This window comes from Geospiza fortis, unplaced genomic scaffold, assembly GCF_000277835.1.
Source record: "Geospiza fortis unplaced genomic scaffold, GeoFor_1.0 scaffold201, whole genome shotgun sequence".
Lineage (NCBI taxonomy): Eukaryota > Metazoa > Chordata > Aves > Passeriformes > Thraupidae > Geospiza > Geospiza fortis.
The window spans coordinates 1650419-1662829 of NW_005054440.1; the positions used below are offsets into that span (position 1 = coordinate 1650419).

The 12411-nt window shown below is 35.7% G+C and overlaps 1 protein-coding gene across 1 annotated transcript in view; it reads right to left on the reverse strand.

The window, feature by feature from the left end:
- SV2C (synaptic vesicle glycoprotein 2C) overlaps window positions 1–12411 on the reverse strand; it is an 88532-nt gene that overhangs the window by 20536 nt on the left and 55585 nt on the right. The window contains exons 6-8 of the mRNA XM_005427284.2: window positions 5702–5835; window positions 5457–5546; window positions 1036–1146 (exon numbers count right to left, since the gene is read on the reverse strand). Of these exons, the coding sequence (XP_005427341.1) occupies window positions 1036–1146; window positions 5457–5546; window positions 5702–5835 (335 nt within the window). The remainder of the gene's footprint in view (window positions 1–1035; window positions 1147–5456; window positions 5547–5701; window positions 5836–12411) is intronic.

Genomic DNA, 12411 nt, shown 5'->3' on the forward strand with positions numbered 1-12411 from the left:
GGAGAGGAGAGGAGAGGAGAGGAGAGGAGAGGAGAGGAGAGGAGAGGAGAGGAGAGGAGTCTGTTCTCAGAGGTCCCAACACATATCATGCAGTGATGACTCTGACCCAGGGTCTAGTCTGGTGATATAAGAAAGGATGTGAGCCAACCAAGCTGCAGCTCCTTGAAAGCTGATTTAGTAATACAATGGCCAAATAATAATATTTTAGTCTTCAAGTGCTCCATTTTTGGTCAGTTATTGTAAAAGTAGGCAGGTTTTGGAATTTTTTCTTCTCCCTGGGGAAAATGTGACTTTTCCTAACAAAGTAATTTTGTGACAAACCTTGCTTAACAACACTTCATTATAGTTCTAGAGAGCTTGAAATGACAGATTTTTAATAGCTGTGAAAAGACAGTTTTGAACTTTTAAAAGATTAATTAATGAGGACTGTTTCAATTTCTGTTGTAAGGCTCAAAGATACTATGTAATTTTGGTTTTACAGAAAAATTAACAAAAGGATAAGAAGCACAGTCCCAGCAAGCTTGTATTAAAATCTGAAATAGCTCTAAAATATTTTTCTGGTAAAACATTTGAAATACCTACAAAATACATGCAGATACAATGCCTTATAAAGGCATTAATGTACAAAGTTTATTAATGAATTCATAATTTTTAACTAATGTAGCTGCCTCATTTTCCTCCTGATAATTTTTCATCTACTCCTGTGTCACCTCCTTCCATACATATATATTGATCCACATTCTCAATACATAGTTATTTTGTGCTGTTTATGAATATCACCATGTAATTATTAGCCATCACTTCTGTGAGGACCAATGCAGCATTTTCCTCCTCTGAAGCTGGGATAAAGCTCTATGATGCACCTGCATTTTTTCTGGGTCAGGAAACCACAACCTTACACTGGTTCCTGATTCTCTCAGTTGCATGGAAAATGTAGCATTGCAGCTATCAACAGCAGGAGCTCAGCAAATCCATCTAATTTCTGAAAGTTAATTAAAAGGTAATTACAGAATGAACAGAGATGCTGTTACTTACACCATACAGCTCTGTGCGGATTCTGACAAAACACCTCCTGTACCAAGTTCCAGTATCGCTCTCAATTTCTATGAGCTCATCTATCTGTTTAGGTGTTTTGATTCTGGTAACCTAGAAATAAAAACAGAACAAAAATGTTTGTAGGTTCTGGAATCATGAACTCCCTACAGAGAAGTATTAGTGGGGTTTATTACACCCCATCTACTAAAAATAAGCAGATACTCAACCTGTGTCTACACTAGACATGTTATAGATTTATAAAGGAATATTAACACATTGTAATTCTGAAGTCTTTATGGATGTAACAGTTTCAGAAAACTATGCCCAAGGCATGCAGGAAATACATTTTCTCTGGCTACAGTAAGCTGTTTCTGCCATATTCTTCTAGAGAGTTGTTGCATATATCCCCAATGCCACAAAGGATAAAACATTAATTTCATCCACCAGTTCACCATGCCCAGAATTTGCTTTCAAATTGTTTCAGACTTGTTATCACAACATTGTTGAAAGTAGTTTGATTAAAGACACAACAATGAAAACAGAAGTATTCAAAATATTATGAATTAGTAGTTGGACAACCTTTTATTATTTTGTTATTTTTTCTAGTGTTAAACAGAGAACTTAATGAAGAGAGAAGAAGTTAGGTAAAATTATCTGGAACCATGCATATTATTGCTGTTATGAACAATCACGTACTTATCTAAAGTGAAATGAGATGGACATCAGGGAAAAATACTGAAAATTACCAGTGACAGAGAATGTAATGCATCCTACAAACCTAATTTTTAATTTTACTCTCTTGTGTAGTAGAACCAGGATGTGGTTCTGCTACACAAGAGAGTAAAAGTAAAAAAAAAAAAAAGAATCTAAAGAAAAAAAAGAATGAAAGAAAAAACGAAAATTAAATGGCAGAACCATGGTCTTTCCAGACACAGGACCTGACAAACATATACTAATGTATGGGTTTTTTTTAGTTTCTGCTCCAGTCCCAGCTTCATAATGATATCACAAAAGGCAGTGTATTCATCCACAATTTATTTTAAAAGCAGATGAGTCAAGAACAGAAAGAAAATTAATAAAGTAGAGAAAGGGACTTACACAGAAGGAAGGAGAGAGCAAGAGACTGCATATTTAGTGTTTGGCTGCAGTTCCAGAAGTTAGACATAGTTTCTGTTTCTTCTTAACAGAATGAGAACAACCCCTGCCCTCACCTCTAATGTATCACAGTGGATTACAGGACATCAGGGAATGGCAATATTGATGATAAAGGTCAAGTTTTGAGCCCACTGCTTTTACAGATGTATACTGTTTGAGATGGAACAGCAGCCTCGTCCCATGAACAAGAACACAGAAAAGCCCACTAAACAGCTTGAGGTATAACTACCCTCATTTCTGAAGTACTACAGCTTGCTGTTTTGCCAGATCATGACTTTATCAAAAGCCTGAAAACTTCCTGTCATGCCTCTTCCAATAATCCTGTCCACATCATTGCACTGATCTCAAGATTTTCTTAAATTGCTTTTAATTTAATGGAAATATGTTATGCAAAAGACTGAGTCAAGTCCTCAAAAATTATCTGGTATCTCCTACATACAGAAATCCTTACATACCACTCCTCTGGGCAGAAAAGGAATGCCTTTTGAACCTCACTCTTGTGGGTTGAGGGACAGCATTTTCACTGTACTGGGCACCTGACTCGGAGCTGTGGAGATTGAGGGAAACATATGTGTCCTGGGACCACTGCATGTGGCTGGGGACAAAAGTTCCCTGGCCTTGGTGGTTCTTTAACATATGAAAAGTCCTATTGAGTCAGGATAATAGTCCATCTGGAACATGCAAATTCAGCATGTCAGTGTATGAAGGATGAAAAAACAGCCAAACCCAGAAAAGAAAACCTGTTTTAATGAAAATGATGCTTCTGTTCAAAAGCAATGGTTAGAAATATGCAATGTTTTAAATTTTAAAAAATCAAGACTTGTTGCAAAGAGAAATATTTGCAGGAAAAGGAATCAATACGTGGCAATAGAGGAGTAGAGAAAATTTTGATTTTAAGGATGCATTTTGATTTTTTTTACTTAAATATTTAAACCAAGAGATTTAATGAATAGGTATTTAAAAAACCCAGGAAGATAATAAAGCATGTACATAAACATCTAACTTTGGTAGTTCTGTGATTGAAGATACTATTCATTTATTGATGTCTGTTAGTGTCACTGCTTTCAAGATAAATTCTTCAAATTCTTCAAGATCTACCCTCTAAATTAATTCAGGAATCAGAATATTCCATTTTGGATTAACTCTAAACCCAACTACTTGTCATTTGATGCCATCTCTTTCTAAAGGCTTGAAGATAATCCCCCCAATAAGATCAGTAACAAGAATAAACGTAACCTGCGGGGGAAATAAAAAGCTTCAAGAAAAAGATGAAATCAATATAATTCAGGAAAATGCATAAAAGAAAATGACACTAAAAGTATAGGTGTAATTGAGAAAAGTTACATTGTCTATAGAGTCAGAAAACCTACTATCAAAGTGTGTCTGATGTAACTAACAACATTAAGTGGAGGAAAATAGTAAAGCATAAATCATAGAATGGCATTGGATAAGCAAATGAGGAGTATAGACAGTTTAGGAGAAGTATATGAATAAATTAGTGAGACAAAATGTCACAATATTGAGGACTCACAGAAAAAAAACCTAAAGTGATATGTCAAAAAATTATGCATAAGATCTTTGCTTTCTGGGTTTTATGAGATGAAGTGCTCATGTACAAAAATAAGAGAATGATGTATTTTCTAATCATTTTAATGTGAGCTAAAAATAGGGACTTCTATATATGTCTAACCTTGACACACAGAGCAGTATTTCTAGTCTCAACTTGATATATGGAGCAGAGTTTTCCTAATGCTCAAGGCAGAAAATGGAAAAATTAATGTCTGACCAATTTACAAAAGTGACTGTAGATAAAGTGTCTGAGCGTCACATTTTAACAACCATAGAGACAAAGGCTTGTTAGAGCACAAGAGCTGGAAACAACAAGCATGTGCTTTGCTTTGTTCTTGACAGCTGCTTTGGGACGTGATTACAATTACGTCAAAGTGACGTGAGAGGTTTATCCTTTCGCCCACATTTTCTCCTAGCACATTTCTGTTCCTCTTCCGTGTGCTTAAACCAATACTAAAGGGAGACAGGGTCAGCACTATGGCTGACTGTGAAATCAGTCAATGAATATCAATAGTAGCAGAAAAAAAAACACCCCTGGAGTCACCAGGAGCAGGCATATTCTGTCTGAAAGCGGCTCAGATCAGCAAGAGCCAATTGTGAAATTACACCATAGCTGTATGGTGCTAGGCATATCCCTTTACTAATAAATTAAATCAGAAGATAAAATATTAGATTAGGTGGGATTAGGGGTAGGTCACCAGTGTAGCAAAATGTGGATTTAACATGGTAAATGTGCTAACCAGCTTTCTTTCAAGTTAAATATAGGAATTCTTGAGCTTCTTTGTGGAAAGGTTTAAATGGAAGCAATAGAAACTACATTCAAGGCAGCAAACTGCAAATCTCGGTGGAATATAAGTTATGTGGTCAGATGGTCGTTCCTCAACACTGCCTGCAAATGCAGAACCTTTAAGAGGATTTCTTAATTGAGTTACATGTGCGTTAAAATAAGAAGAAAGCTTCTAGAAGAGGAAAAACATCCCACACATGGCTCTGAGGGTGCACATACTGCCACTGCACTGCACAAACTGGAGAGGCCAACTGGATTTCAAAGCAAGAACGTGCTGTTTGATACTTCCCTGTATCCAAGAAGACAAGATTGTTTTGTATAGTCACCAAAAACAACAAAAATGCCATAAAAAATTCTATTTTTGAATTGGCAATTTCTACTCCAATAGAAACAACCCATCGACACTTTAAATGGGATTTTATAATTAAGCCTCAAAATGAATTTGAGCCTCCAAGATATTTTGAGAATAGTAAATGTTTGGAATTACTATTTCACAGAAATGAACATGTAGTTTTTAAAACCATTGTGTTACCTGATAAGAATGGGGAAAAATTCCAAATCCTAAAGACACAACAGCTAACTAATTTGGACTATGTGCCTACTGAGGGTCAAAATTTAACAAATAAAACACAGGTAGAATCTATTAACTATCTTGATACGCCAGATAAAATTATCATGCTGTGGCTTTATACATCCGTGAATATCCTGGCCAAAGGCTGATTTGTTAGCAGACGTTTTATATATAACAATTTCAGTAGGAATTCACAATACTTTTTATTTAGGTATTTAGAGTGCCAAAAATTGGCTTAGCCATTTAGAGAATTAATATTGATTGCTTAAGCTGTCCAGACCTCACCAGTCAGGAGGCTTGCTGATGTGATAGGTGATTAGCTTTAAAAGCAATACTCACAGTGAAGACTTTCTCGGGCTGACCACGAGCACGCATGTTTGTGTCATGAATTTGCTTGAGTATCATCCAAGCTTCATCATGTTTTCCAACCTAAATGTTAGAACAAAACTTTGAAGTGCAACATACATACAAATTGAGTTGCTACCTATAGTCCCTGAATGATCTAAATGCCTGTTTGGTAGAAGTCATGATATAAAACTGAAATAATTTTCACTGGAATATAGAAACCATTTGGGAAGTTATACCTCCAGCAGGAACCGTGGGCTTTCCGGCATAAAGGTGAGGGCAACCACAGAAGAGACACAAGGCAGTGCACAGACAATCACAAATACTCGCCAGCTGTGGAACTGGTAGGCAGAGCCCATGCTGAAACTCCATCCTGTGGAAGCAGAAATTCACAAAATGTAGACAAATAAGGAGTATTATATGTGTTATCCTATATATTTTGCTTCTTGTACATGCAAAATGATACCTGTATTTAAATGAAGATTGACTGATATATTTCCACAAATATTGGCCACCTAAAAAGTAGTTTTACACTATGACTTTTAGCCTCTTGCATGCGATTAGTCATACTGGAAAGTAGTTGTATTATGGATGAAAATCTTTCTTGTTTAGGGATGAAGAAGCTTCTTTCAATTATCTTAACAAAATCTCTATTAAGATAGTGATGTGAACCAAACAGGAACATCATCACCATGCATAGGAATATATATACAAAGAAATAGTTTTCTATGAACAACCGAAGTGAAGAGACTTAAAAAACTGCACACAAATTATATATTTTATGGAATTTTATAGCTCTCCTTAACTATTTCTACAAACTTGATTTTGATACTCTTAATAAGAATCACCCATGTGAAACTGGAGGACTGGTAGTTCAGATTTTTAATAAAATATATGGTTGGTTGGTATATTATGATTGGACTATTGAAATGTTATAATTATAAGAAAACTAAGAATTTATCTTAAGAAAGAGAAAAGTATTATTTGGTAACTACCTGGCCTTTTAGTCTGGCTTCAGCACAGCAGGGATTTTCAAGTAAAATTTTCAAGGTTAACTTATTAAAAGGTGAGTGGAAGATAGGAACAATGGTAAAGGACAGAAGAGGTTACTGGAAGAAAATGAAGTCTTGGGTAATGAAAGAACTGATACACTGGATTAACCTATTACTTGCTACCTGATTTTTCTAGGCAAAAGACATAGTTAGTGAAATCCATCTGGATGTCAGTAAACAACTGGTAGGATATAGTAACAAATGGCCTATTAAATAATTCTCCAAAGGAGGTACTTTTGTGAGAAATGTAAAGTGTGTTTTGGAGTGTAAAGATTCTATGCTGTGGATCATAAACACATAATTGGGAAAAAATTTCTTTCTCATATTAATGTACTTACATACTACCACAAGAAAAATACTGTCAACCTATGATTTATTTTTACTCTTTACCAATGGTTTGGTGAAAAATCTTGATGAACAGATGTGAGAATATCTGTTTTTCTCGTCTCCTACAAATTTCCTATGTTTCTGAAATTATATTACTTTGCTCTGCAGCCATTGAGCACTGCCACCTTTACCCCAGGGAGCAAGGTATAAAATCTGTAAATGTATTGACAATGATCTTGGAATCCCATGTAATTTTTTTCAAGTAAGGCTCCATATGGACATACTTTACTGCTCAAAATATCCTTCCAGCTGAACAAGGATGTCTAAAAATTAATGTTAAATTTTATTCAAAAATATCACCTGGAATTAAAATTTACAAATAAAATTGTAAACAAAAACAAGGACATGAAAGTGTATCAGAATTCACTCTTTATTGATTTTTGGAAAATGTTAACATTTGAACTTATGGAATTTCAAGACTTAAATAATGTGGATTTATTTTACATCTAAATTGTGAAGGGAAGGAAGTAAAGAAAGGTTTACAGTGTGTTAATGAAGCAATTAGAGACCACACCTGTGTTTTTTATATTGTGTACACATTTTATTCTAATAATTAGAATAATATACTTCATTACGTAATTTAAATTATAGGAAAAAAAACATCTAATGGAGAATTATTTGGTGAAGTTATTTTTTGGTCTGACAGTGAGTTGATCTCAATCTCTGTGCAATTGCTAGTGCTGCAGGGAAGGCAGCACAGGGTAGGAGTTTCTTTCTTTCAGAACGTTCAGTATCAGCCAAGGTACTGGCTTTTGTTGTTACTAAAAACTGTTCCAGAAATATACGAAGCCACTGGAATAGTTAGGCAATCTGCCTTTCACAGCTCCAGTTTATGTTTTATGAGATTGAGCTGTACAAAGGGCAATTCTGCAGTAAATGAAATCAACCTGGCTTTATACCTGTTATAAAGCAACAGCAACATCTTGTCCTCTGTAGCCAGTCCTGGAAAATGCTCTTGGTAATTTATTTTTAGTTGTCATTTACTAATATAAGTGAACCATACTACACTTAATTAAAAGCAATAAATGCTCTGTTCATTCTGCTGTCATTGTGACAACCTACAAAACATCTTTTTTACTCCTCAAAATACCCAAGGGACATGTCAAGTGAAATACTCATTATAGTTTTTATTGCTTTTGTTCCATCTTTTTCACTATGTACTGTATTAGCTGCTGCAATTTATCTTGTGATTTAATGTATCTGCTGAATTAATGATAAAGAGGAATGTCATTATTATAAAAAAACAATTTTAAGAAAAAAAGCTGGATCTGCACAGAGCTTTCTGGAGGTTTTTCCTCCCATCTATTCCAGCACCAGCACTAGATCAGCAAAACAAACATGTATTTCAAATGCACAGCAAGTTTGGATTTATTTTTATACTTAACACATCCTTTTTCCCTAGGTCATGAGCTAATCTGGATAATGGAGCCATTAGAGCAGCTCTGAATTTAGCTCACAAAGTGGCTTTCATTCCCTTTGTACGCAAGTCTTGGAAGTAAATGAAATTGTGTTCTTGGCTGTAAGTCAATCTCCTTCTCCCCTGATTCATGGCAAAATAGCAAAGGCACAGCAGCACTACATGGCTGCATTCAGTGCAGTGCTCAAAACTGGAGCCGACCTTCACCCTTGCTCCCTGGCTATGCTGTACTCAAGAGTCATTAATCCTCAGAACAGGGGCAAGACACAATGTTTTATGAATTGCAAAACATTTGTCCCAAATGCATCTTGGCAGTAATGCACTGTAGGAGCAACCCAAAACCTGTGATGGCCGAATCTGAAGCTGCTGCGGGAATCTTTGTGCTAAATACTACCCTCCTGCTTTCCTGGCTGCTGGAAAAGGCCAAGTGAATCACAGACATGGCAATTACTGATTACAGAAACACAGGAGCACACAGCGCAGCAAAATCAAAATGTACAAGATGCTAATTTGTAGCCAATCACCAATTTATGAGTTGAGCACAATGTCAACAAAATCTTGTCTCACAGAATAGTATACTATCAGCCCCATAATATTAATATATCAAGAAGATATTATAAAATTCTTACTCCAAAGGAAAGAAAAGATACTTTGTCATAGACTTTCTGAATATATACAGAGGGAAACCTGCCCACATTAAGATGAATTTTATGAATGTATAACACTTGATAAACAGTAAGTACATTCAAGCACAAGGATCCTCTCCTACAGCAGACATGTTACTAGAGAGCAGGTTTATGGGGATGATTTGCTTAACTTTCCACACTAAGGGTTGCAAGGAACACCATAGATCTCTACAAACTCGTATATGTTACACTAAATTGTAAAGTGGGCAATGTAAAACATGGGTGGCCACAAGCTCTGTATAAATACTGGCTGGCAAGGAGGCAGTTTATATACACCAGAGGAATAAAGTTGTGAACACCTTTCTGTGTTACTAAAGTTGGCAAATATAATCCAATCAAATATTGTGATTTTATGGCATGGTTAGCTAAAGACTGAGCATATTGACAATTTTTGTTCAGTATGAATAAAAGCAACTAAATTCATGAGTGTCATAAATTGCCAAAACCTGATTTTTCATAGATTTCTGTCTTTTAGTAGATCAAAGGAGGGAGCAGATGCAGAACCATATTTAAAAATTACAGATGAGGAAGAACCAACGATCTTACATTAATTCATAGACTTCACAGATTCTTCCCAGGAATAATTTACATTATTTTATAGTTTGTCTTATTTCTGTTTAACCACATAACCTTTGGTCAGAAGTCTATTTTCCAGCCCTCATTCTCAATGCTTTTGTTTGAAATATTTACGGGAACTAAGAAGCATGATTGCTCTAAATTGTCACTTGGTGGCACTGTTACCGTACTCAATACAAATAAAGATTAAAACTATTGCAGGAAGACTTTTACTATCAAATGCTGCTGTTTTGTTGAGTATTTCCCAAATCTAAGCTAAAGCAAAATGATGAGGACTGGAAACATTTTGAAGCTTGCATCATTTAACTTATTATTGCACTTATATTTTTTCTTCCCTGGCATTACCAAGTTTAACTGCCAGTGTCATTTTGAGACCATATATTGTAGTGCTGCTCATTACAATAAAGGTGAAACATCACTGAAACTGAAAAAGAGAAAACTTCAGGTAAATTTTGTAGCTGAGGAAAATCTGCTACACATTTTTACAAAACTGGATGAAAACCGTGATTTTAAACAACCATAGAAATGATGTTTTCAGAATTCTTCAGTGTTGTATTACTGTGAAATTCCAGTAGCGCAAAGTGGAACACTTGTCTTTTCTGTGATTAAATTATTAATATCACATGGGAAATGCAGTGTTATTTTTAGCCTGTATAGAGAGTTAGATACCCTACAAACCTAGTCTCAGCAGGTCAGCTACTGGTAATTTCTGAAGAAGGAATTTGGAAATGAAATAGTTGAAGTGTGGCAGGCCATGATGGAGGGAGCTGACACTTAAAACATGATGAGAAGGAACAAAGCATTTTCTAAAGACACATTTCCTCTGTCATAGAGGAAGGGGTTTGTAAGCACAGACCCAAGTCACTCCTCTGTGCTGACACTGACATTTATCTGAAGACCTACAAAAATCAAGTGTCCAGCCACTCCAGTGGCAGTATTTTGTATTCCAACAATCCCCAGGACAGCTGCAAGAACAACTGATCTTGCATAGAAAATAATTTGCTCTCAAATACTACTAAACCCATTCCTGCATAGCACTGTAATCCAGGTGTAGTACCTCTGATCAGTCATATCAATAGTCCACTTTTTAAATTTCTCTAATACCTGCTGTAGAACTGCCCTGAAAATTTTACTTTCCATTAAGGAGGATGTTTGTGTATCCTCATAGCTCAAACAATGATATGGTATGATTATGTGCCCAAAATTCGAGGTTTAGTAATAACAAGTAAGGCTTTCACTTACACAGAAATGTAGTAATAAATATAATAATGTATGAGGCCTGACAGGAAAAAAAGAACTCACAAAAATTCGTTTCAAATCAGAATATTTATAAATGCTGGGGTGGAGGTAGATGTGAGGGGAAGGTAAGGGAGATGTGTAAGTGTGCATGGTTTGAAATGGTCTATCTGAAATCTGACTTTCACTTGGCCTTGAAGTATGGCTGTATTAAGATGCTGTGACTCACAGTGCAGTCAAGAAGATAATATTTAAAATGAAGAAGAGATGAACCTAATAATATAAGAGAATTAAAGCAATATCCCTAATAAGAGAACTGCAGCTACCCAACAGTCTGGTCATGTTATCTATCTAATCTTGGCAGAAGCTGGAAGTGGTAGGGGGGGTCTAATAACTGGTCTATTTATGGTTATGAAATCAGAATCTCTCTTGCCTTCCTAGTAGATAAATATTAAAACCTGTAGGGTCTTGAAGCAGGCTGTTGCCAGTAATGGGCCTGATGGGAATGGCATGCCTGTATCTTGAGTTGAACAAAGGAAGCTATTCTTGCACTTCAGTTTTCTTTACTGGGAAGGATACTTGGCCAACTAAACAAACAAACATGAATATGACAAAATCACTCATTATCCATTCATGTTATGAAGTCTAACAAGGCAGAAGAGAAGCTATACAGAACCAGAGAGCAAGGACTTGCAAACTAAATTGACTATTATAAATTTTCTACATATTCACCCTATACAGCCTCCTTCAGGGAACTATCCCAATTATTCAGAAGGTACAGCTGTTCCAATAGCTATGACAAACAATGTCAAAAGAGTAAAGAGCATTCACAAGAAGAAGCTTATGGTATTTTCAGAAATTTTTTTGCCTCTTCCGCCCTTTCTATATGACTGAGAAAGTATGATAGCAAGAGCATTCACTTACAGTTCACAGAGCTGGAAAAATTCCATTTTAACTAATGTAAAGGAGCACTAAAACAGATTATCACTTCTATAAATAAACAGCAGGTTAAAAACAAACAAAAAGCCTTTGACTTAGTACCGTTTGCAGGAAACATTCTGTCTTGAATGGTACTGTAGGAATTAACTGACATCAAAACAATTGACAGAAGCAGAAGATTTCTCTTCCTCTTATGTTATCTTGCACAGAGGCATACATGTTTATGCCCTTTAGTTTGTCTCCAAGCCACCACCCTTCATAACATCACCCAATTATATGGCAAGTTTTTGGCAAGATGTAGTGTTTTATTGTGTTTTTCTGTATATTTATATGATGCAAATAGTAATACTCACCCAGGTTAAATCTTAACTCAATGCTGTAAGACCTCAGTAACACTGAAGAGGTGTAAAAATAAGGTATTAATCAGACCCAAAATACAGAGAGTTTTGGAAGAGACTGTACTGTTAAAATCCATACAGAAAAACATTGACATTATCCCAAAGTCATTATCCCATAAGAGGAGCAAGAAAATATGGACATCATGTCTTGGGGTGGTTTTATGATGATACTTCTCCCCCTAATCATCTGCTTTATGCCCAGAAATGGCTGCTGTAGCTTTAAGATGGCCTCAGGAATAGGGCTGGGAGCCTTGAGTT